Source organism: Marmota monax, unplaced genomic scaffold (assembly GCF_021218885.2).
Source record: "Marmota monax isolate L192 unplaced genomic scaffold, Marmota_monax_Labrador192_F-V1.1 WCK01_AAM20220418_F8-fsc00078, whole genome shotgun sequence".
Classification (NCBI taxonomy): Eukaryota; Metazoa; Chordata; class Mammalia; order Rodentia; family Sciuridae; genus Marmota; species Marmota monax.
Genome location: NW_026694865.1, coordinates 4,935,270 through 4,961,973, shown reverse-complemented (window position 1 = coordinate 4,961,973; position 26,704 = coordinate 4,935,270). Strand labels below are relative to the sequence as shown.

General features: G+C 34.5%; 1 protein-coding gene across 3 annotated transcripts in view; it reads left to right on the top strand.

Annotated features, from left to right (window-relative positions):
- Zwilch (zwilch kinetochore protein) overlaps positions 1–26,704 on the top strand; it is a 30,015-nt gene that overhangs the window by 2,789 nt on the left and 522 nt on the right. The window contains exons 2-17 of one of the 3 annotated variants that reach the window (XM_046426473.2): positions 439–490; positions 2,992–3,087; positions 4,601–4,719; positions 7,419–7,618; positions 8,218–8,288; positions 9,222–9,377; positions 10,863–10,934; positions 12,353–12,446; positions 13,095–13,144; positions 13,679–13,778; positions 14,845–14,924; positions 16,763–16,919; positions 17,428–17,456; positions 19,353–19,489; positions 21,078–21,173; positions 23,259–23,371. In XM_046426473.2, coding sequence (XP_046282429.1) covers positions 439–490; positions 2,992–3,087; positions 4,601–4,719; positions 7,419–7,618; positions 8,218–8,288; positions 9,222–9,377; positions 10,863–10,934; positions 12,353–12,446; positions 13,095–13,144; positions 13,679–13,778; positions 14,845–14,924; positions 16,763–16,919; positions 17,428–17,456; positions 19,353–19,489; positions 21,078–21,173; positions 23,259–23,371 — 1,622 coding nt within the window. The remainder of the gene's footprint in view (positions 1–438; positions 491–2,991; positions 3,088–4,600; positions 4,720–7,418; positions 7,619–8,217; positions 8,289–9,221; positions 9,378–10,862; positions 10,935–12,352; positions 12,447–13,094; positions 13,145–13,678; positions 13,779–14,844; positions 14,925–16,762; positions 16,920–17,427; positions 17,457–19,352; positions 19,490–21,077; positions 21,174–23,258; positions 23,372–26,704) is intronic. The other 2 variants (XM_046426475.2, XM_046426474.2) reach the window with 2 other exon arrangements.

The window sequence follows — 26,704 nt, the reverse complement described above, 5'->3', positions numbered from 1 at the left end:
CAAATATGTCTGCTGGGTGTGGTGGTGCACATATGTAATCTTAGCAATTTGGGCGTCTGAGGCTGAAGGATTGCAAATTCAAGGCTAATCTTGTCAACTTAATGCGACCCTGTCTCAAGATAAAAAGATAAAAAGGGCTGGGATGTTGCTCAGTGGTAAAGGGCCCCTGGGTTAAATCCCTAGTACCAAAATTTTAAAAAAGAAGAAGAAACTTGTGTACAATTGTGGGTAGCAGTTCATTAATCTATCACAATTCTTTTTTTTTTTTCCTTCTTAATCTAAGCACTTCTTTTTTCTCCTCTTTCCCACTATGCCCTAGGGCTGCCATAGGTATTTTTATTTTTCCCCTCACTGATATCATGCAGAGGTAAAGTGCAGCTAACTTCTGAGTTTAATTAAGCTATAGCTCTACTTTTCACATGTGGTTCTTCATTTCAGAGAATTTAATGAAGAAAAGAAAGGAATCTGTAAAGACCCATTTATCTATGAGGTATGAAATGTTTATTTGGTTTTTAAACACAACTCTACCCTAAAATTGTAGGGTTTTAAGTCAGATTTATTGAAATTAATTCACATTCAGCAAATTTCACTGTTTTGGGGTACAGTTCTGTGAGTTTTGACAAATACCTTTAGTCATATCACTTCTATAATTGAGATATAGAACATTTTTTAAAATATTTTTTAGTCATTGATGGACCTTTATTTAATTTATTTATTTGTATGTGGTGCTGAGAATTGAACCCAGGGCCTCACACGTGCCAGGCAAGCACTCTACCTCTGAGCCACCACCCGAGCCCCAACATTTCTTTATCTCTGAAAATTTTCTCGTATTACCTGAGTGTGGTAGCACACAGCTTTAAGGCTGAGGCAGGAGAATTGCAAGTTTGAGTCCAGCCTGGGCAACTTAGATAAGTAAAAAGGGCTGGAGATGTAGCTCAGCATATAGAGTGCTTACATAGCATGTGTGAGTCCCTGGGTTTAATTCCTAGTACCAAACAAAATTTTCTTTCCTCATGTTCTTGTGAGGATAACCTTTTCCCCTGCCCTTAGTTCCTAGCAACTACTAATTTGTTTTTTGTCACTATAGTTTTGCCTTTTTCATTGTATATATAGATAAAATCATCTAGCCTTCTGGCTTTTTTTTCAATCAGTATAATGCATTTGAGATTCATCTATATTGTTTATGTATCAATAATTCATTTTTATAGGTGTACTACAATTGTGTTATCCAATCCTGATTGAGGGATATTTGAGTTATTTCCAGTTTTTTGGGTTTTTTTTTTGTTGTTGTTGTTTTTGGCACCAGGGATAGAGCTAGGAGCACTTAACCACTGAGCCACATCCTTAGTCCTTTTTATTTTTTATTTTGAGACATGGTCTCACTAAGTTGCTTAGATCCTCATTAAGTTGCTGAAGCTGGCTTTGAATTTGCGATCCTCCTGCCTCAGCCTCCTAAGCTGCTGGGATTACAGGAGTGCACCACCAAGCCCAATTTGTTTCCAGTTTTTGAGGCTTATGAGTAAAGCTGCTTTAAATATTCATGTATTTGTTAAGCATCTGATATGTGCCAAGTATTCCATAGGAATAATTAGTGAATTAAATAGTATATATTAAAAGACAAGCTGAGGAGAAATAATTGTGGATAAGTGTTAATATGTATATCCATCTGTATAAATAAAATATGTAAGGCTCTTAAAAATTCACAAGACAAAAATTAATAGAAGAATAGTTTTTTAGGGCTGCTCTTACAAAGTACCACAAATAAGACTGCTTAAAACATGAAATTTATTCTCAGTGTTGAAATCTAGGTGTTGCTAGGACCATGCTTCCATGATCAAGGCTAGCCTAGGCAATTTAGTGAGTCCCTCCCTGTCTCAAAAGATCTGGGCATGTAGCTCAGTGATAGAGCACTCCTGGGTTCAATCCCCAGTACTGCTAAACAAACAAACAAATAATTTGGGTATGATGTATTTGACAATATTAATGTGATTTTAGGTGTTCATCTTAACATTTTTGATAGATATTTACTTTCCATTATATATTGTAGCAAATAACTGGAAACTACCAAAATGTTGCACAAAATAGAATTAATATGTGATGGTAGAATGATAGAACCATACTACTAGGAAGAAAAAGAATAATGACATGGAAAAAGGTTCATGAAAATTATTGGAATATCCTGTCTTTACTAAACAAAATTCTGTCCAGATATCTAAATAGATACTTTCTTTCTTTTCTTTTTTTTTTTTTTTAATGGTGCTGGGGATTGAACCCTGGGCCTTGTGCATGCAAGGCAAGCATCCTACAAATTGAGCTATATTCCCAGCCCCACATTTCTTTTTACATAAGTGACAATTTTTTGTATGCCTTGTAAAAGATCTGACAGAATATAAGCCAACCAGACTGAAAACAGTAGTAATTATACTGGGTAGTAGAATTATGGGTGATTTTTAAAAAACTTATATTTAAAAAAAGCATTTTTTACAATAGTTGTGTATTGCATTTGGAATGAAAAAATATAAAGTTTCTGCAAACTGATAGTGGTAAAGTTTTAAAATTTTATAGTACAATCAAAAGAAAGGATAATATTTAATAAATTGGTAATTTTATGCTACAAAACAGTAAATACAGAGTGTGATTTGGGGAAAAGGATGTCAGTGTGGTTCAAAGCAAAGATGACTTTACAAGGCAGTTGCACCTCAGGTAGACCTTGAAGCATGAAGAGGTGTTAGGTTTAAGAGCTAAGTTTTCTAAACATCATGAGAAATAACATGGACAAAAAAATTAATAAAATCTTTTAAAACATATGACTTGTTAAAATCTCTTCAGGTCACTTACATAGAACCAGTCTTAGTGTGTTTATATATTTGTACAAAAGTGTGTGTGTGTGTGTGTGTGTGTGTGTGTGTGTATATATATATATATATATATATATATATATATATATATATATGTATATAAAAAACATTGCTTGACGTATGTTTTTAACAGGCTGATATCCAAGTGCAATTGATCAACAAAGGTCAACCAAACCCTCTGAAAAATATTCTAAATGAAAATGACTTAGTATTCATTGTGGAAAAAGTGGTAAGCAGTGCTTGGGCTTTATGGTTATATGATTCTTTTTTTTTTAATATTTATTTTTTAGTTGTAGTTGGACACTGTATGCTTATTTTATTTATTTTATATGGTGCTGAGGATTGAACCCAGGGCCTCATACGTGCTAGGTGAGTGCTCTACTGCTAAGCCCCAGCCCTAGTCCTGTATGATTCTTAATAAGTAGATTTGCTTCCTTGGGAATAATCACACACACATTTTTCTATCAGCATTAGGGAGTGTGTATATAATTCTTTTAGGAATAAGCATAGTGCTGTCTAGTAGAAATAAACTGTCAACCATATATGTAGTTTTAAATGCTTTAGTAGTTTTATTAAGAAAAAGAAAGAAGTGAAATTGAGACAATAAAGTTGACTTTTTTCTTCTTTTGTTCAGTCCTATGAATTTTGACATACATAACGATTCTTATAATCACTACTATAGTTGGAATATAAAACACTTCCATCTCACCAAAAATCTCCCTCATGCTAGTCCTTTGTAATCATATCCTCTCCTATCCCCTAACCATTGACAGCCATTGGTTTCTTTTCTATTACTATAGTTTTGTCTTTTCAAGAATGTCATGAATGGAATCACAATGTGAAAGCTTTTGAGTCTGACTTCTTTTACTTAGTATAATGCCTTTAAGGTTCATTCAGTTTGTATCAATAGTTCATTTACTCTTATTGCTGAATAGTATTCCATGATATGGAGTATCACAGTTTATTTACCCATTCACCCTTTGAAGGACATTTGGTAGTATAATGAATAGAGCTATTGTAAGCATTCTTATGTAGGTTTCCATGTGAGCACACTTAGGTTCAAATATTGGCTTTTAGGCAAGTTATTTAGCCTTTTGCTACCTCGCTTTTCCCAGAGATGATAATAACATCTAGCTCAGGATTTTTGTGAAGAATAAAAGATAACTTAGAACAGTATTTAGTACTCAGGAATTGTTAACTCTTAAAATTACTGTTGTTACTACCTAAGCTATGCTATTTAACTATCTTGTAAATACATAGATACTGGAATCCTATAATACCAATGACAACTGCTGATAGCCCTAAGAGGAATAGGTACAAGGAGCAAGACTGTGGAGTTAAGATCATATCCCAGAAAGAAGATCTCCCAGTTTGGGAAATGAAAAATCCAACAAAATCTGGGAGGTTCTCTTGGTATTTCCCTTGGTATCTTATCTTTACCTTGATTTAACTTGATATTGATTTTATCACTTTGTGCATATTGGAGCACTTTTCTAATGGCATCAGATGTTTCCTTTACCAGGAGCAACTAAATTGATATCTTTTTTATGGGATAGTGGAAATGCTTATAATGGTGTGATTTGTTGGTACCAAACTAGTCTGTGACTACAACCCCATCGTTTGTGCTTATGGGTATAGAAATGAGTATGTTAGGTTCTGTCTGTAGTTATTCCCTTACATAGTAAGGCGTTGACTAAAAAGTGCTATTTTATCTGATTAAATAATTAAAACCATTTTGAAAGCCATTAGAAAAGGAAGAAACAAGTCATGTTGAAGAACCACAAACTGAAGAAACTGCTATTTCTGATTTCTCTACTGGTGAAAATGTTGGACCACTTGCTTTACCAGTTGGGAAAGCAAGGTAAGTTTTTTCCTCAGCATAGGGTCAGAGGTGGAAGGGGGGAGGATTTAATTTGAAGCATTCTTGTAAATATTGGGAAAAAATAGGTATCTAGCACCCAGATATCTCTCTTCCTTCCATTTTCCCCTAAGATATACAAGCCCAGCTCTCTAAAAATAGCTCCATTAGGACATTCCATCTGCATCATGAATGTGTAGGAAGAACACAGTTATCTTCCCTTTCTCCACTCTTTTCCAATTTGTTGTTGCTTCTTGTTTTCCTTGTGTTTAAACTGGCACCTCTTCTACATTTTTTTTTTTCCCTCACTACTGCCACAGTGATTTTTTTGTTTTTGGTGCTGAGAATCTCAAACCCAGGGCCTTAGGTAAGTGCTCTATCACTGAGCCCAGTCCCATACTGATCTTTATCAAATAAAAACCTGATCATATTGCTTAAAAATCCTTCAGTTGTTCTTCCTTCCCTTTATGATAAAATCCAGATTCCACATGAGTAACATACAGGAGCTTCATTTACTTGTCCTGGAGATCCTCCACATGGAATGGTACCGTACCCCATGGGCATTGGAAGTATTCAGGGGTATTTTTAGTCATAACCATCAAGGGAAACGACTGGCATTTACTGGGATTGGGCTGTGGATGGTAAATGTCCTGCAATGCGTGGAGTTTTCCAGCACAACTGGGAATTACCTACCCAAGATGGCACTGTGCCCCTTTTGGAAACCCTAATGCCTCTATCTGCCTCTCCAGCTTCACTTTCTGTCTTCCTGCTGTATAGCCATATGTAGTTCCCTTTGCCCAACCTTTCCATACTTACAAAACAAAAAAAATTCCTTGCCTTCAAGGAGTTCTGGAGGATAGAGTCATAAAAATAATATCATTAGAGAGTGATAGTTACCATAACACTGTTTGCAAAGTGACTTTCCTTCATGCAGGTTTGTTTTGTTTTTGTTGCTTTGTGAAAGTTTTTTTAAAATTGTATGTAGCTAAATTATTCAGTCTTTTCTTTCACGGCTTCTTGAGTTTAAGTCCTAATATAGGCTATTTTTCTCCCAGACAACTTGAACATTGTTGATATTGTTTTCATCAGGCAGTGTTTTTTGGATTGATTCATATGCTATCATTTCTTTGCTTTCTATTTCTTCTTGCATTTTAAACCATCCTTCTGGAATTATTTTACTTCCTTTTTGAAATAAAATTGTTTAGAAATTTATTTCCTGGACATCTGTTCATAGTAAATTCAGGTTTTATCTCTTTGAAAAAACAAAAATTTAAACACATTTTGTGAGTAACCTTTAGTTTTGATATATTTATAAAGTTTTAGAAAGTTATAAGATGTGCAGGAACTTCTGTGTACCCTTAACCCAAATTCACTAATTATTTTATTTTGCTAAATCTGCTGTGTCAATCTCTCTCCCTCTCTATGTAGATCTATACATAAAGCAATGTACATACAATACACTTGTGTACACAGTATAACTATATTGTTAATTATATATTGTTATTTTTATATACAACACATGTAACTATTGAAATATATATAGTGTGTACGTATTTATGTTGTAAGTATGCACTTATATAGCTACATATAAAATACACATACCATACATACACATATATATATATATATATGCAATTTTTTTAAATGACATATAGGTATAGATGTATGTAATAGGTATAGATAGTATATTGGAGAAGCTTTATCTTTTTTTTTTTTTTTTTTGAATTTTTAGTTGTCGATGGACCTTTATTTATTTATTATTTATTTATATGCAGTGCTGAGGATCAAACCCAGTTCCTCACACATACAAGGCAAGCACTCTAACACTAAGCCAACAACCCCAGCCCAGAAGCTTCATTCTTTTATCCCCAAATATTTCACTGTGTAATTTCTAAAAACAAATATATTCTCTCTTTTTTTAATGTTTATGATTTTATCTTGTTACTCTGTCTTTGTGTGTGTGTGTGTGTGGGGGGGGGTGCTGGGGATGGAACCCAGGGACCTGTACATACATGCAAGGTAAGCACACTCTACCAACTGAGCTATATCCCCAGCCCACAAATATATTCTCTTATGTAACCAAAGAACAATGATCAAAATCTGAAAATTTAACATTATAATTAGTATCTAATTCAGAGGCCACATTTAAATTTCCTTAAGTATCCCGGTGATTCATGACTTTGAGCATCTTATGATATGCTTATTGGCTCCTACCTATTATTTCTTTAAATTACTCTCACACCCAACTTCCATTCTCACCCCATCTCCATATTGATCTCCTTTTTAGTAGCTGCTCCCATATAGTCAGACTCTTAACTTTATGGTCTGTGTTTCTTGATCAACTAGTGTGCTTTATTCTCACATCTCTGTGTGAAATATACATACATATATACTTACGAATTTTGCTACTTTATTTCCAAATTGATGTTTTTGAGACTCTTCTTGGTATAGTGTTACTTTTTATTTTTTACTTTTCATTTATTTTTTAAAAAATTAAAGTTCTGTGTTTATTTATTTTTGCAGTTCTAGGTATTAAACCCAGGCTTCACACTTTTGTTTTGGTGGTAGTTCTGGGGATCAGATGCAAGGGCCTCTCCCTTGTTAAGCATGTGTTCTACCACTGAGCTACACACTCAGCCCAAAAAGAAAATTCTTGATTATGATCTTTACCTAAATTTGTTCTTCTTACTCTTATTTTCAAGGCAATTAATTGGACTTTACACCATGGCTCACAATCCTAATATGACCCATTTGAAGATTAATCAGCCAGTTACTGCCCTTCCTCCCCTTTGGATAAGATGTGACAGTTCAGATCCTGAAAGTACCTGTTGGCTAGGAGCTGAGCTCATCACAACAAATGACAGTATTACAGGAATTGTCTTGTATGTGGTTAGTTGTAAAGGTGAGTGCTCATTCTTTGTATTTATTTGTATAATTTTTGTTTTGGGTTTTTACTGAATATTTATATTAAAGGGGAAGTGTACACAGTGGGACTTTAGTTGATTACATGAAGTTACTCCACTGTACAACTTGGAGGAAGGATTCTGGAAAAACCAGAAAGTCTGGAAAGGAGGTTATGCCTGTTTTGTTTGGGTTTCATTTGATTCGCATGTGTATGTTTTTGCAACTTTCCTTAGATGTAAATAACTGAATATAATAACAATATAATTCCAGACTCATAGTAAACATTTAATGATTTTTTAAATTTATTTTATTTTTGAAACATGGTCTTACTAAGTTGCTTATGGTCTCAGCCTCCTGAGTTGCTGGGATTCCAGTCCTGTACCACCACACCTAGCTTTAATTATATTTTTGATGGTGATATTGACCTTTGTTTCACTTTTATTTTGAAATAAACATTTCACTCACAGTGATTTAAAATTTAATATCAACAATTATTAGTATTATGGCATCCTCACAATTTAAGAAATTATGATTTTCTAACTCTCTAACAATATAATTTTCAGTGGTACCTTTAATTTTTTCTTTCGTATCCTGTAGCTGATAAAAATTATTCTGTAAGTCTGGAAAACCTAAAAAATTCACACAAGAAAAGACATCACTTGTCTACTGTAAGTATTTCTCTCTTGTTTTTTTTTTTTTCAAAATGTTATTGACCTGCCCTCCTAGTTTTAAACATTTTTTTCAAGATGTGAATGTAGATCAGTGGTAGAATGCTTGCCTTCCGTGTGCAAGGCCAGTACTTCCTCTCCCCAAAAGAGTTTTTTTTTTTTTTTTTTTTAAAGAGAGAGAGAATTTTTTAATATTTATTTTTTAGTTTTCGGCAGACGCAACATCTTTATTTGTATGTGGTGCTGAGGATTGAACCCGGGCCGCACGCATGCCAGGCAAGTGCGCTACCGCTTAAGCCACATCCCCAGCCCCAAGTTTTTTTTTTCATTTCTGATCTCCAGTACCTCCTCTCCCCCCAAAAGAGATTTTTTTCACTTCTGAAATTTATCAAGTTTATTTTCATATTATCAGCAGCTAAGATACAGTCATCCTTGGTATCAATGGGGATAGAGTCTAAGACCTTCCTCAGATACCAAAATCTCAGTTGCTCAAGTCCCTTATATAAAATGGTGTAGTATTTCCATATAACTGATGCATATCCTCCTTTGTGCATAAAATCATCTCTAGATTACTTTTAATAGCAAATACAGTGTAAATGCTTTGTAAACAGTTGCTATATTTTATTTTCAGAGAATAATGACAAGAAAAAGCCTGTACATATTTAATACAGATGTAGTTTTTAAAATGATATGTTTTTGCTCCATGGTTGGTACAGAACCCGTGGATACAGAGGGCTGACTATATGTGACTTCTTGCCTTTAAGCTAATGTTTGTCACTTAAAAAGAACTCTTATTTTTCCATTTGGAATGAAAGTCAGAGTAAGGTGCTTTTTTTCTTTTGGGACAAGAATCAAAGTAGTTTTGCAAAAAAATGGGCTCTTGAGCCATTTGAAAACATAATGCTAAGGGTCTGCTGGATGCACTCTTTTCAGGTAACAGCCAGAGGCTTTGCCCAGTATGAGCTCTTTAAGTCCACTGTTTTGGATGATATAGTCACCCCATCACAAACTACAATCACTTTGGATATTTCCTGGAGTCCTGTCGATGAGATTCTTCAAATTCCCCCACTCTCTTCAACTGCATTTCTGGTACGAATGGACCCTTTTTTCTGCTTGGGTTTATAAGACCCCTAAATGGTTGTTTACTTGCTCATTGCTGGGGCTGCATGCTTTCAGTTCTAGCAGTCACTGGGTATAAGGCTGGACAACTCTGAAAGTCTTGCCTTGCTCCTGGAGTCTCACCAGGGCATCCAGGGGAGGTTTTGCCAAGTGAGCTGAGCCATCAGTTGCTCACAATTCCACAATTAGAAATTTAAGAATTTTCTAGTGCTAGGTTTTTGGCTCGGTGGTAGAGTACTTGCCTCAATTGTGTGTGAGGCTCTGGGATCAATTCTCAGCATCACATATAAATAAATGAATAAAATAAAAGTCCATCAACAACTAAAAAAATTAAAATTAAATTAAAACAGAATTTTCTAGTGATTAATGAAGTCTGTTATGTGGAGACTTAAAATGATTTATGGTTTCCTGTGTTCTTAAGAATGCAGATATTGCTGGGTGCCATGGTGCAGCAGCTCAGGAGGCTGAGACATGAGAATCTTGAGTTCAAAGCCAGCCTCAACAAAAGCATGGTGCTAAGCAACTCAGTGAGAGTTGCTAAATAAAATACAAAATAGGGCTGGGGATGTGGCTTAGTGGTTGAATGCCCCTGAGTTCAATCCCTGGTACCCCCCCCCCCCAAAAAAAATCATGTAGAAGATATTCAATCTTGGACACAGTTCTTTCTAAAATATTAAAAACAAAACCTGAATGTTCAATAGGGAAGTAGTTAAAATAGATATCCATGGTGACATATATTATCCAGGCTTTAAAAAGTCATGTTTCAAAATGTCTTAAATAGAAAATGCTTTTTAAGAACAAAGGAAATATACAAAATAATATATACAGTATGATCTCAACTATGTTTAAAAAAAATGCATGCACAGAAACCTGGATAGTGTTAACAGTGGTTCCTTCAGCATGGTAAGATTTTGGATAATTACATTCTTTGTGCTTTTCCTGTAGTAGGGATTTACATATATTGGCCTTTTTAAAAAAATTATAAGGTCTTAAATTTGTAAAACTTTAACCTCTGACTAGGACAGTGCTCTATTGGCTTAGTTAGAAGGAGTCTATAAAACTATTGGATTTTTATTTTTGGTGTGTGATAATGCTGAGTTATCATTGAGTCTTTAGATACATTGACTGAAATTTCTCTACCTTGTCCTCTTGATGCTAAAGATTAATAAGTGTGTGTTTGAAGCAGGAGAGCAGTGCATGTGAAAAGGGCAATTGTTCCATGCAAGTACAGTTGTTTATGGTATGTAGAGAGGGTATACAATTCCCTGAGCTTAGGTTACTATATCAAGATGGCAGAATCTGGGTAAAATGTTTTAAATGAAGTGTTGATCTAATTTTTCAATTCATTGATGCTTTATAAAATATATTTTTAAATGTTTGGTTGGTTTGAAATGCAAGTTACTCTCTTATGCAGTTATTGCCCATTAAAACTGACAGATTTGGTGTTCTTTTTAGAATATTAAAGTGGAATCAGGAGAGCCCAGAGGTTGTTTGAATCATCTTCACAGAGAACTGAAATTTGTCCTTGTGAGTATCCTTCTGAAATTCTTAACTTTCATTAAATTGCATGTTTTCATAAAAAAAGTTTGCTAATATCACTTACATGGTGATTGTCCTTACAGTTTTAAAGGGGAGCATCAGTAACTACAAATCTTTCCATTTTCTAGTAGAGTGTTTCCTTTTTATTTATATGAGGGTCCCCCCTTTCCAGGTGGGTCAATTGCCAGTTTATTCCAAATGGCCTCCTATTCATAACTGGAATTTTGATTGATGCTAAAGATTAATGTGTGTTTGAAGAATTTTATATTTCAGTAATTTTAGCTCTACTCTACAAATTGAATCTTAGGAGCATGTCTCATTTTAATACAGTAGAAATTCCATATAGCCTGGCATGCAAAGCCAGGTATGATCCAGCTGCTGTCCTGCTCATTTCTTTTCATTTATTTTTGAAAATAGTTTTATTGAAATATAAATTATATTCCATAAAATTCGCTCATTTTAACTGTGCATTTCAGTGGTTTTTAGTATATTTACCCAAGTTGTACACATCAACAATTAATTTTAAAACATTTTCATCACCCCTTCATGAAATATGGTGCCCACTATACCCATTAGCATTCACTTCCCACCTCCACCAGCCCATGGCAATCACTATCTACTTTCTGTTTGGTCCTTTATAGTGCTAAGTAGCATTCCATTGTATAGATACACGACATCTTGTTTATCCAGTCATCAGCTGATGGTCATTGTAGTTGTTTCTACTTTTTGCCTATCATGAATAATGCTGCTGTGAACATTCATATGCAAGTTTTTGTGTAGATATGTTTACATATTTCATAGATGGAGTTGTTAGGTCTATGGTAACTGTTTGAACCTCTGAAGGGACTGTCACACTGTTACTTTTTTCCAAAGTGGTTGCCGCATTTTACATTCTTACCGGCATTGTAGGAAGGTTCCAGTTTCTTTGTATCCTTGCCAACACTTGATATTGTCAAATTTAAAAAATGATAGCCATTCTAGTGGGAACAAACTAGTATCTTGTAATTTTGATTTGCATTTCTAATGACTTTGAGCATATTTTCATGTGCTGTTGGCTTTTCTTTACTAATTGGAATTACATAATTGAGTGACTATGAGCAAGTTATTTAACCTCCCTTAGCTTAGCCTCAATGAAATGAGAGTAATAGTAATAGCTACCTCATTTTTAAAAAATTTTTATTAGTTATTGATGAACCTTTATTTATTTATTTGTTTATGTGTGGTGCTGAGAATCAAACCCAGTGCCTCACACATGGTAGGCAAGCAATCTACCATATACTTTCACAGTGCAGTTGAGTTTAAATACTCAAGAAATGTCACTACCATTAATAGTACTAAATACATCCTTATTTATTAAGCTATATTTTCTACTAACAAGCTTCTGGGCTTTTTAAAATCTCCCATAGGTTTTGGCTGATGGTTTGAAGACTGGTGTGACTGAATGGCTCGAGCCCCTGGAACCAAAATCTGCTATTGAACTTGTGCAGGAATTTCTGAATGGTGTTTGTTTTCCTAATTCATTCTTATTGCAGGGACTGGGGTATTGAGGATTGAATCCAGGGTGCTCTACCACTGAGCTATACCCTCGGCCCTTTTTATTTTTTGAGACATCTTGCTAAATTGCCCCTATGAAATTCCTAATTCACTCTTGTTTTTCTTAAATAGGAATTTACACTTGGTATATTTAAATGTAAATTCTCTCTTTAACCTTGATATGCTTTTTGGTTGGAATTTATTAGAGCCAGGAGGTCTGACATGGTTGAAGGGACAGATTTTATTCCAAAGTGCTAATGGTAAAGACCTAAGTAATTCTAAAAAAAAAAAAAAAAAAAACTAATAAGATTTAGTTTGAAATTTATATAACACAAACATATTTGAGATCATAGGAAAAGAAGGATGAAATAGTAACCCTTGAGTACCTGCCATGTGTCCAGCATTGTGTGTCAGGGGCTTTCATGTTACCTCAGTTCATTCTCACACCCCTACCTGATGGGTATTTATTGTTACTGCCATTGCAGAGTTAGGTTAATTTGTTAAATTTCATGCTTTTACTGTTCCCATTTGCTACTTGAGAATAGGAGTAGGATGAAAATAATTTGGAAAACTTGAAAACAAAAATTAAGTTAATTAGCTTTTGCTACTTTCTAGACTTAAATAAGCTGGATGGATTTGGTGATCCTACAAAAAAAGATGCAGAGGTAAGTGATTATTATTAGTTAGAAATGTACACAGGAAATGCTTTGAAAATTTGCTTATGCTATTACCTTTCTTGTTGTATCATCTCAAGTAGATCTGGTACAATCTCATTATTATTAAGCTACTCAATTACAGAGAAATGAGTGTCAGTACACTATATGATGATATTGCTATAGTATACTAATACACTTTAAAATGATGTTATTATGACATAATGTGGTATTAGTAATTAAAACTAGGTATGTTCTCATTTTAATGAAAAGAAAAATGGAGACTAAGGTAATTTAATAAATATTATGTGGAAAGAAAACTGAATGCTCATTTCTAGGCATTAGAGTTTTAAAATAACTTTAAGAAGTCTAGTTTTTCAAATCTATTGTATGTCTCATCAGTGAATGAAAAGGTGTAGAAAATATATTCATATTATTCTTTGTGTTGATAAATCTGCAATGTCTCAGAGCAGCCTTTAAAAACTTAAGCTATTTCACTTTAAAAATAAGTAAACTGACATTCTCTCAAACTTATATCTTTTTCAGACAGTGAATCATGACACTGCTGCAGTTGATAGGTCCGTACTGATCACAGTGCGGGGTGATCTTGATTTTGCTGAACAACTTTGGTGCAAAATGAGCAGCAGTAGGTATCCATTGTGATTAAAAATTTTTTTGTTATTTAAATCTTTTGGAAATAATGCAGTATGTACTACCAGTCTATGTTTATATTATCAAATTCATTTCTAATAATAGATTGGCATATTATGCTCAAGAATTATACTAAGATAAAGCAATTTTATAAGTCTATTCTTTTCTCCTGCTTTTTTTTTTTGTATATTTATTTTATTTATTTTTTTATGTAAGTTCTCTCTTTAACCTTGATATGCTTTTTGGTTGGAATTTATTAGAGCCAGGAGGTCTGACATGGTTGGAGGGACAAGTTTTATTCTGAAGTGCTGAGGATCAAGAACCTAGGGCCTTGCAGGTCCTAGGCAAGCACTCTACTACTGAGCTACAATCTCAGCTCTGCTCCTGCTTTTTAAAGTATTAGATTTTGCTTTATGTTTCTTTTATTTATTTATGGTGCTGGGGATTGAACCCAGGTGCGCTTAACCACTGAGCCACATCCCAGTCCTTTTTATTTTTTATTTTGAGATAGGGTCTTGCTAAGTTACTTAAGGCCTTGCTAAGTTGCTGAGGCAGGCTTTGAACTCAAGATTCTCCTGCCTCATCTTCCCCAGTTGCTGGGATTACTGGCATGCAACACCCCCAGGATTATGTTATATTTATATGAACACAAATATATACCTAATAAATTTATAATTATTAGAAAAGTCAAAAGTATTTCTTAATATTTTGCTTACTATATTATTTTCTGGCAATCTCAGTTCAACCTTAGAAATGTATTAAGTCGGGGCTGGGGTTGTGGCTTAGCAATAGAGCACTTACCTAGCATGTGCGAGGCCCTGGGTTTGATCCTCATCACCATATAAAAAATAAATAAATAAAATAAAGGTATTGTGTCCAACTACAACTAAAAAAGTAAGTATTTTTTTAAAAATGCTTTAAGTCTTTTTTCTGTAATTTTTTTTCCTTTCCCCCATCTATAAAGTACAGATTCTTCTAATTCATTTGTGTATTCTTAAGTTTAATGACATTTTTGATTTATAGAAATATGAAAATAATGTTAGTTTGACTTGGTTTTGAAGGTGTGGTTTCATATCAAGACTTGGTGAAGTGTTTCACGTTGATCATCCAGAGTCTACAACGTGGTGATATACAGCCATGGGTAGGTTGAATAGTGCTAGAATGTGTTCTCAGTGGCATAGTATGATGGGTAAGGACACAGGCACTGCAGCTACTAATATTGTCATTGTTAACTATTCTGTGTCTGAGTATTTCCATATACCAATGATGAAAATAAAAACTGGGATACTCTTTTTTTTAATATATTTTTATTTGTAGATGGACACAATGTCTTTATTTTACTTATTTATTTTTATGTGGTGCTGAGGATCGAACCCAGTGTCTCATGCATGCAAGGCAAGAGTTCTACCACTGAGCCCTAGCTCCTGGGATACTCTTTTTTAAAAGTAATTTTGAAGATGTATTGATATCCTCAAAATGTAGCATGACCTTTGAACTATTATTCTATGGACAGAATCCACGCTAAACTCATAAACAAAAATATGTCAAGATTGCATATATCAGAATAGTCATTATAGTTTCATTTATAGTAGCAAAAGATTATAAACAACTAAATTCCCCTTGTTAAAGGAATGGCAAGTACATAATGATACAGCCACATAATAGCATGTATCATAGTTGCTAGCAAGTGTTGCTGACAAATGATGTGGAAAGATGCTTATAATGTTCAGTAAAAAAAAAAAAGGAGTATACACAGTTGTATAAAAATGTAAATTTGGGGGGCTGGGGTTGTAGCTCAGCAGTAGAGTGCTCGCCTAGCATGTGCAAGGCCCTGGGTTCGATCCTTAGCACCACATAGAATAAATAAATTAAATAAAGGCATTGTGTCCTAAAAAATAAATTTTTTTATTAGTTGTTCAAAAAAAATAAATATTTTTAAAAATGTAAAATTTGGAGAGAAAAATCTAAAAACAAGTATGCTAAAATATTAATAACAGTCAACTCTGGTGAAAAGATTACAAGTGACTTTTTCCAACTACATTATATGTTTCTGTACTTTACAAATTTTCCATACTGAAATTGCACTATTTTTACAATGAAGGAAAAGCTAAAAGTTGGAAACAAACAAAAATTCCTTCTTTAATAGGAATCTTAAATAACTTGGCTGTCAATTCACAACTATGAAAGTTTAAAAACTTTCATAGATGTATGAAGCCCTGGGTTAATCCCTAGCACACCCTGCCACCACCACCAAAAAGAAAAAAGGCTTTCTTAGTTCTGAACAGAGGTACACTTGAGAGCAAAGGCTCTGCTTAATTGGGCATTAGTGATTGTAGGCATTTTAGTTTTGACTATTTATAATTTTATGTTAAGAATTTCTGTGTTTTTGAGATGTTTACAAGTAAAATTCTTTTGTATACAGTAAGTGCAAAATGTGAAACTACTTTAAAAAGAAAATGCAAAAAGATTGTGATAAAAGTTAAAATAGAAATAAATAGAAACTAGTGGGAAAATGACAAATATTTTATATATGTTTAAAATGAATTATATAGCACTTGGAACACATTAAATCTTTAAGTTCACAGTTCTTTTTAATTGGCAATTATCAAGTTATATTGGATATCATAGCCATAAAGGAATTCTTTATGATATATGCACAGGCCATTGAGGGATAGAGTTTTCCCACAGCTTAAGCTTATCACTTAGGGGTGGTAAGTTTAAACTCTTCTGAGTTGCTTTGAACTTTTCAACAGTTAAGGTAGAAAAGACAGTTTAGAAACTGACATATTCAAACAATTTGTAGTGACAGTTTAGAAACTGACTTATTCAAACAATTTGTAGTGACAGTTTAAGAAACTGACATATTCAAACAATTTGTAGTGTCAGGAGATGAAGAATGAAAGCTTATAATTTTTAACTTATGCAGTTTACTTCTCTTTTGCATATTGGATGGTTTTATAAAAATTTCTTGATTTCTAGCTCCATAGTGGGAGTAACAGTCTACTAAGTAAGCTCATTCATCAGTCTTATCATGGAACCATGGACACAGTTTCTCTCAGTGGGACTATTCCACTTCAAATGCTTTTGGAAATTGGCTTGGACAAACTAAAAAAAGATTATATCAGTTTTTTTGTAGGTAAGTTCCTTTCCCAGCTCAAAACATTAAAAAGCATGTCCAGTTGTCATCCATAGATATTTTCACATTTTATCTTTCTACTTGCTTCTAGTCATTTGTAGTCCTGGTCCACCCCCCCTCCCCCCCTTCACTGTGAAACAAGCATTTCTCTCCTGTGAGCCATTCAAAAAGATATTAAATTAAATATAACTATAGTTTTGTTTATTTGCTTATAGTTCAAACATTTGAGATTCGGCAAGTTTAGTAAATTAAAAAGCCTTTTATGAGATGCTATTTTAATACCCAATACTTGGTGATTTTTTATTAGAGCAAGCTGTGATCAGTTTTAGAATAGTATTAATATGTATTTATGGTGTAAAATGTCAGAAAAAAATTGGTCTTTTATGAGGAAGTGTTTAGCTTGATGATCTCTTTCATGTATGAACTATGGAAAGTTTTGCTTGGGTTCCTTAACATGTAATAGACAATTCCTAAAACTGATTTGCATATATGTGTTTTTTCTTCATAGGTCAGGAACTTGCATCTTTGAATCACTTGGTGAGTTTTTTTAATTCTAAAATTGGTTTTTCTTTTGTTTAGTCATTCTATCTTAAGTGTCTGTAATGTGCTCTAGGAAACATGAAAAAGACAGTCAGTACCTTAACTATTACTATCTAGTAAGACAAATGAAAAACTAGTCTACTCAATGTCATTTCTCTTACTTTACAAATTGATGATACTGATATATGTTTTCATCCTGCTCTAGCAAATGTGCTGCTATATGGGCTGGGGTTGTGGTTCAGCGGTAGAACATTTGCCTAGCACGTGTGAGGCCCTGGGTTTGATCCTCAGCACCACATAAAAATAAATAAAATAAAGATGATATTGTGTCCAACTAAAAAATAAAATATATTTTTTTAAAATGTGCTGCTATAACTTTTCTCTAGAATTATTAGGGAATGTCTTCAGCCCTATAAAGAAGGTTTATTTTATATTTATCAACCCATTTATATTAAAGAATCATTTTGCAAAGAATTCACACACACACACACATACACACACATATATTCCTCCCTCTCCCCACCATACCACTTAAGCACTTTTTTTTTTGAGAAAGGCTTTCACTAAGTTGTTAGGCCTTGCTAGTTGTTGAGGCTGGCTTTGAACTTGTAAGCCTCCTGCCTCAGCCGCCTGACCACAAGGATTATAAGCATGTGCCACCATGCCCAGCTATGATGTTCTTTTTTCTTGTTGTTGTTGTTCTAATTAGTTCTACATGACAATGGAATGTATTTTGGCACAGCCTCCCAAGTTGCTAGGATTATAGGCATGCACCACCACACGTAACAGATTCTGCTTATTTTTTTTTTTAATATTTATTTTTTAGTTGTAGTTAGACACAGTACTTTTATTTATTTATTTTTATGTGGTGTGAGGATTGAACCCAGGGCTTCATTCACGCTAGGCAAGCACTCTACCACTGAGCCACAACCCCAGCCCTAGATTCTGCTTATTCTTTAACTCTCTATTTTGCTTATACTTTTTTCTTTTTTGTTTTTATTTTATTTTTTTCACTTTTAAAAAAAATTTGCTCTAATTAGTTATACATGACAACAGAGTGCACTTCGATTCATAGTATACAAATGGAACACAATTTATCACTTCTCTGGTTGTACATGGAATCACACCATTTGTGCAATCACACATATACCTAGGGTAATGATGTCTATCTCATTCCACCATCTTTCCTACCCCCGTGGCCCCCACCCTCCCTCCCCTTTGCCCAATCAAAATTCCTCCATTCATCCCATGCTCCCCCCATATGGATCAGTATCCAGTTATCAGAGAAAACATTCAGCCTTCTTTTTTCTTTTTATTAGTGTATTATACATAATACTGGTATTCATTTTTGATGTAATTATACATGCATGTCATAATTTGCTTCAGTATCCCCACTCCATTTCCTCTTTCCCTCCCCTCCTCCCTCCCCCATTCCCTTTCCTCTACTTAATTGGTCTTCCTTGTACTTATTTATAGTTTTATTTTTAACTGGTGCTTTATAGATATACATAAAGGTGGGAGCTGGGCATGGTAGTACACACCTGTAATACCAATGACTCAAGAGGCTGAAGCAGGCGGATCGTTTGTTTAAGAACACTCTCAGCAAATTAGTGAGACCTGCTCTGAAAAAGGGGTGGGGCTGTGGCTCAGTGGTAGATACACACTTGCTTTGCACGTGTGGGGCACTGAATTCGATCCTCAGCACCACATAAAAACAAATAAATAAAGATATTGTGTTCATCTACAACTAAAAAAAAATACTAAAAAAATAAAATAAAATGGCTGGAGATATAGCTTAAAGTACAGATAAAGGTGAAATTCACCATGATATCATATATGTATATAGCGTAATTTGGTCAGTTTCAGTCCTTTTTTATATTTTTTTCATTCCAGGAATACTTCATTTCTTCATCAGTGGAGATACAAGAACAGGTTAATCGTGTTCAAAAACTTCACCATATTCTAGAAATAATAGTTAGTTGCATGTTTTTCATTCAACTTCAACATGAGCTCCTCTTTTCTTTAACACAGTAAGTTTTTATTGTTTGCTTCATAGATACATCTTCTCTTCTGAATCCCAGCTATTTGGGAGGCTGAGGCAGGAGAATCACAAGCCTGGCCAACTTTTTCACTAAATAAAATTTCAATAAAATCTAAAGGGCTGGGGTGTAGCTTAGTGGTAGAGTAGTAGTCTAGAATGTACAAGGCCCTGAGTTTGATCCCCAGTCTGGAAAAGAAATAAAGGAAGGAACATGGGTGTTCTCTTCTGAAAAACTGCAGCCAAAATATGTAGTTTTTATTGCCAGTCGGGATAGAACTTGTTCACCCTGTCTTCAGATTAGCATGGTTCTAGGTCACTATCATAGGAAGGAAAGGGTTTTGAATCCAGAATACTCAGACTTAACACTTGGTTTTATCACTTTTTAACTTCCTTAGGAAGTTTCCTCTCACTTAATCTTGTTTCCTCCTCTATGAAAAGCATCATTAGATCCATCAGAGATTATTAAACTTCCTATGTAAAGCCAGGCATGGTGGCACACGCCTGTAATCCCAGCAGCTTAGGAGGCTGAGGCAGGAGGATTGCAAGTTCAAAGCCAGCCTCAGCAATTTAGAGAGGCACTTTGCAATTCAACAAGACCCTGTCTCTAAATAAAATATAAAAAAGGGCTGGGGATGTGACTCAGTGGTTAAGCACTCCTGGGTTCAATCCTCAGTGTCAATAAACAAATAAATAATCCTCCTATGTGTGCTGTAAGGATTAAATTATATAATTGTGTATAAGGTCACTGACACATAATAAGTGCTTAATAAATGTTGTTTCTTCTCTTCTTTACATCCCTATAAATCTGAGTCAGACCAATCATTACCAGCCATCTCTATGGACAACTGGATGAAATCAGATAGTATTACCAGACCTCTGCAGTTGGATTGTTGTAGTTAGAGATTCTGAACAGTTAGAACTAAAAACAATTTGGAATAATCCTTATACATGTATTGCTGGTGTTTTACATGTACTAGAGCCCTCAAATGAGGAGTAAATAAACCATTGGGCCTTTTCCAAATTTAGAATTTGCCTCAATTTTAAAGAGAAAGGTTTGAAATTGTTACTTTTTACAGAACCTAAAAGAATTGTTTTCATTAAAAATCAGTAGTATAATCAAGTTAACTCATATACCCCAGACTCTGAAAACCATGGAGGCCATGTCTTTGTCTCTCTTCTACCTCTTAGTTTTTATGTTTCTGATACCTCTTTGTCCTGATTTGAGCCTTTACTTGGGCTCAACGTAAACATATTAAGCATGTTTTTATATTTATGAGAAATATGTCTATTATTAATTTATTTTTAAAGTGATTGACCTAGCACCCCTGGGTCCAATACCCAGTACAGAGAGAGAGAGAAAGAGAAAGAAAAAAGGAAGTAGGGGGATGTTGAGATTTCCTTTTAATAATAAAAAAAAAAAAAAAAAAAACCCTAAGTTTAGTTGGGCAGGTGCTGTTCATTTTGTACTTTTGTGGTAGATGGTACTCAATAAAATATTTCTGATAGTCTAAGGAAAGTTTTATCTCCAAATGAGTCTTCCAAAAGGAGTTTTTGGTTTTTGTTTTGTTTTTTTTTAGATCCTGCATAAAATATTATAAACAAAATCCTCTTGATGAGCAACACATTTTTCAGCTGCCAGTTAGACCAGCTGCTGTAAAAAACTTATACCAAAGGTAAGCAGTTTAATAATTAAATTCTACCTTAAGTCCACCCATGATTCTTGGCAATTTTGGTGTCTATACCATGGGAACCTCATAATCTAGAACCTTTTCTCCTCTGAAACCTGCATCAGTGCCCCACTCTCTGACCACAGTCCAGTAGTCCTCCCCTTTCTTTCTCCCAGACCTTATATCAGCTCTTTTTAGATTGTCAAGCCTTTAATTCTTCATTTTGTTCTCAATTTGAAATTGTTCACAAAAGAAAGTAGAAAGTAGAGCCAGAAAGGAAATGACAGATTGGGGTGGGAGGGGTGGAATGATCAGGAGAGTGGCAAGGCCAAGGATATGGCTGTGGGAGTAAAAGGAGAATGTGGGATTGGGGAGGCTATGGTGATGGGTTAGTTATCTACTTGGGCACTGGGTTTGCTACAAGTGATGGTCTCCCCTGATTCTTCCCTCCACATAGAAAATACTTGAAGTTTCTCTCATACTACAGCCACTGTTAATTTCCCCCCTCTATTTAGTTCTTTCTTAGACAAACCCCCATCTCTCCCCTGAAACTGCTCAGGTGAAGGTCCCCAAGAGCCACTCATTGCCAAAATCAGTGGATGATTTTCAGTAAAAGAATGTTCTTTTGCTCCTTGTGTGCCATCAGTTTTCTCCTTCAGTAAGCACCCATAGGCTATTTGTTGTTTAGCACTATACTTTTCTTAAACCTATCTTCTTAGTTTCTGTGACATGCATTCTGTGTTAACTTTAATTTCACTTCTCTGGCCCACTCCCAAGAATAGTTCTTTTTTTAAGTTATTGGTCAGCTTGCTTCCTAGATGTGAGTTTTCACCAGAACAGTTTCTCTGGGCTAATGATAATTCATAATCTATGTCTTCAGCTTCTTCTGAACTTCAGACCTAAATTTCTATATGCCTATTAGATGTGAATCCCCAGCTTCAGGGTCATGTAGTTAGTCTAGAATCTAATTCTGAACCAGTGCTAAGAGCTGTTGTACAACCTGGCACCTATGTATTAGGTGAAAAATGCTAGAATAAATTTTACATGTACATGTACATGTTAATCAGCTTGATTCAGCCATTCTACAATGTATATATATAGAAAACATGTTGTATATGATAAATACATACATTTTTGGTTAAAAATTAGTAAAATGTTAAAACAACAATGAGCCCCTAGTCCCCTTTGTCGTCCTTCTGCATTTCATCTTTCAAGTGACCATCATTAGTATCCATCTAATACCTAAAATAGAAACCTGAGACTTATTCTCCACTAATTGTTGTCCTGTACTCCCTCCTTTAAATGATTACCAAGTCACCAGTTAAAGAAATTGAAATAATAAAATAAAATAAATTGATATAAAGTCCTGATCTTATTTGTACCTCTTGAATTCAGCCCTTTCTTCCCATCGTCATTACTTTCTTTACGTTTGTCTTTTTCATACTGGACTTTGGTAAAATCCTCTTTCCTAACCGTTCTCTCTGTCAACATAATCTTCTGTTTCAATGTTGCTGCCAAAGTTATCTTCTAAAATTCACACTCTTTTGTGATATCTTTCTGTTTAAATGACTCCCTGTTACCTTTAGGACAGTGCTCCTGTGCCTAAGTGTGGTCTTCAAGGCCTCCTGTGCCTGGACCCTGCACCTTTCTGGCCCAGGTGATGCCACATCCTCCCTCCTCCCTTTTGAGTCAAGGATGCTATCATTGACTTTCTTCAGATATCTCACCCTCACCCCTCAGTGCCTATGCCTGTGTCATTTCTTCCTCCTAGATTTTGTCTGCTTAGTTAACTCATCATTTCATACTCAGCTCAAATGCTGTAACCTCTGAGGTTCTTCCTCAACTCTGCAGTCCCCATTCTGAGTCAGATTCCAGGCTTCTCTTGTCCTCTTACCCAGTTTTTCTCTATTATTGTTATTTATATTCTTATTTCTTTTCCTCTCTTGATTGCACTCAAAATGGGAGTTATGACCTATTTTTCTTCAGTGTTTATCCCATAAGGACTTCACTAGATGACTGTAAAAGAAAGGAAATAGCTGTTCATTGTTTTGTCTTTTAATGTTTTTATTTTTTTTTCCCTCTTGGTCTTAGAGAAAAGCCACAGAAATGGAGAGTGGAAATAAATAGCGGTCAGAAAAAGGTTAAAACAATTTGGCAATTGAGTGACAGTTCACCTGTAGACCATCTGAATTTTCAGAAACCTGGTAAAGATGATTTGTAATCTATTTAGATAAATTATTCCAAGTGAAAATAAACTAAATTTTTCTGGAAGGGATCATTATTACAGCTCTTGTGCTTAGTTTTAAATAATTTTCCTGAATTGAGTGTAAACAGACTTTTTTTTTTTTTTTTTTTTTTTGCATTGCTGAAGATTGAACCCAGAGGCACTCTGCTACTGAACTATGTCCCCATCCCATTTTATTTTTTATTTTCAGAGAGGGTTTCACTGAATTACCCAGGCTGAGCCAGAACAAACTTATTCTTAGAAATAAAGGGTTTGGGAGGGGGGAGACATACAAATATTTGTGCCAGTGTAATGCTTAGAAAAATTCAGAGTTTGATAATCATGAAAGAGTGCTTTTTCTTTTTTGTACTAGGAACTGAACCCAGGAGTACTTTATATTTTTTATTTTGAGACAGAGTCTTGCTATTTTTTAGGGCCTTGCTAAGTTGCTGAGGTTGGCCTTAAACTTGTGATGCTTCTGCCTTAGCCTCCTGGGTTGCTGGAATTATAGGTGCCACCATGCCCAGCATATGAAAGAGTGCTTTTCCTCGTTTTCCTGGGTAGAGGAACTTTAATCGCATGAGGTCAAGCAGTAGGGACATGGGTGTAAAAATAGGTTATAAGATGGAAATGCTAGTTCATAATCCACACTCTGCACTCTTTGAAATTGTGTTATTTCTGTCCTGGTGTCTTCTCTGTGACTAGAGTAAGGGTTAAAATTTCTTATACTCTCTCAGTGATTACCCATGTTAGTTGTATAATTAGCTGGCCTACTAAGTCCTCCTCCTTTAGCATCTATAAACTTGTATTTTCAGACATACAGATTGTGATACAGTTGTCTCTTATGCACATAGGTCTTCAATCAATACATTCAGATATTGCCAGGATTGTTTGAAAACAAATCTGATAGTTTTTTAACAAAGTCTAAGACTTCAAAGACCTTAATTAGCTACTCCTGGGAATACAAATCGTTCTATTTTATTCATTAATATCTTTCAAAATTATTTCCAGACAATGTTTATTCTTCTCCCCAGAATATATTTTAATTCAGACATAATAGAAACCTGTCAATTGAAGACTCTGTACAGATAGCTATACTGTGAAAGTCCTAAAAAAAAAAACTGAATTTTTCCATGAGCCATCAGTTAAAATCATGCCTTATCTTTTCTGAGTGTGATATAAAACCTGGGCACTATAAAAGATTGAAAGTCAGTTTTAGAAATAGAAAAATTTCTGCATGGCAAAACATGCCAGAGGCAAGACAAATGACAAACTAGGAGGAGAAATTTATAGCCCATGTTCAGAAAAGGGATATATTCCCTATAAAACAACAACAACAAAAACACTTTTAAATCAGTTTTTAAAAATTAATAACTTAATAGAAAAATGGGCAAATAATTTGAGCAGTTTACAAAATGGAAATTTGAATGTTTCTTAAAAGGTGCTTGGGCTGGGGATATAGGTCTGAGAGTGGTAGAATTCAATGCCTACTACAGTAAGTAAGTAAGTAAGTAAATAAATAAATAAAATGTGTTTAACCCTACCCATATTTAAAAAAAAAGAAATGCAAATTTATATTATGTAGGGACTGGGGCTGTAGCTCAGTGGCAGAGTGCTTGCCTAGCACGTGTGAGGCATGGGTTTGATCCTTAGCACTACTTAAAAATAAATAAAATAAAGGCATGCTGTCCATCTACAACTACCAAAAAAAAAAAATTTTTTTTAAATTATGCAGATACCATTTTTACCTGGTCAGAGTAGCAAAAGATCAAAAACTTTAGTGTCACTGTGCTGGTATGGGTATGAGGTAATAGGCAATCAACCACACACCTTGCCAGTGTGAGTGTAAAGTTGTACGGTCTCTGGAGGGTGATATCCACTAGAATTGTAAAAGAGCACATGCTTTAGCCTAGCCGTTCCATTAGTCACAATATCCACACATATAATCAGACACCAGACATGTGCAAACAGACCTATGAACAACACTATTAGTTGTAATGTTATTTACTATAGGAAAACACAGGCTGGGACATATAAAGAGGTCTAGAACCAAATGTTAGCCCTGAAGTGTGGACTGGTGAGGGCAGAGGTGGTCCTTAACAATCATCTGGGGAGCTGTTAAAGTGCTGTTACTCCAACCAAGTAAATCCGAATTTTTGGTGAGAAAGCCTGAACGTCAATATTTTTTTTTTTTTTAAGGAGAGAGAGAGAAAAATTTTTAATACTTATTCTTTAGTTTTTGGCGGACACAACATCTTTATTTGTATGTGGTGCTGAGGATCGAACCCAGCGCCGCACACATGCCAGGCAAGCGCGCTACCGCTTGAGCCACATCCCCAGCCCTGGACATCAATAATTTGTAAAGTTCTCCAGGTACAGCTAAAGTTGAAATCCATTGACTTAAACATTTTAACTACACTTGTTTTCATTTTTTAAGAAGAAAACATATATGGCTTTTATGATTCAGAAGAAAGTTTTGAAGACATAAATATGTGATACAATTATGAAAAATGCCATTTTAAAACTTAGGAGAAAAATCATGTAAAGTGAAACAAAATTTTTTCAATGATACTGAAAAAGCAAAGTACACTGAACATATCTTTTAGAGTCTTTTTGACACAATCACTTCAAAAAAAGTGAAAGTTATTTTGAATATTAAAACAATTTGCTAATGCATAGGTCCAGTGACTCCTTTTATCTGAATAAAGAATTCTTATGAAATTGTATATTTTGTGTGTTTGAAAATGCACTCAATTTTGGCTTGAACTTTATAATCTCTTCTCACTATCCTATATTCTTAATGTTAGGTTAGAAATTATTCAGTGATTTTGGGCCCAAAACAAGATGCATTCTTGAAGAAAGACCTCATTTGTAAAAGTTGTGAACTATCCAAACAAAGCCCCAATTGTAAACATTAAAGCTCAATAATGATTTATTTTTTGTTAAAGATATGCATTTAAGAAATTAGATTTTTTTATTTCATTGCACTTAGATCAAAAACTAGTTTTTCAAGATACTTAATGGGTTTTATGGTCTTAAGTAAAACAACTGACGTGAAAAGTAGGATACTTAAGAGAAAAGAATACACCTTTAGCTGCCATTAGAATAGAGAATAATGATTTGGAGTTAGTGGTGTGGAAAAATGGTATCTAGTAGAGTGCTGCCCACCCAGAGGTGCTCAGTGGTAACAGGTAATGGTGAAAGTGTGGAAGCTAAAATACTGCTCTGCAAGGAAGCAGACCTAATCCTATGTAAATGTTAGACTTTTTAACATTTTTTTTTAATACAACAATCAGTCTAAGGAGGAAAAAAA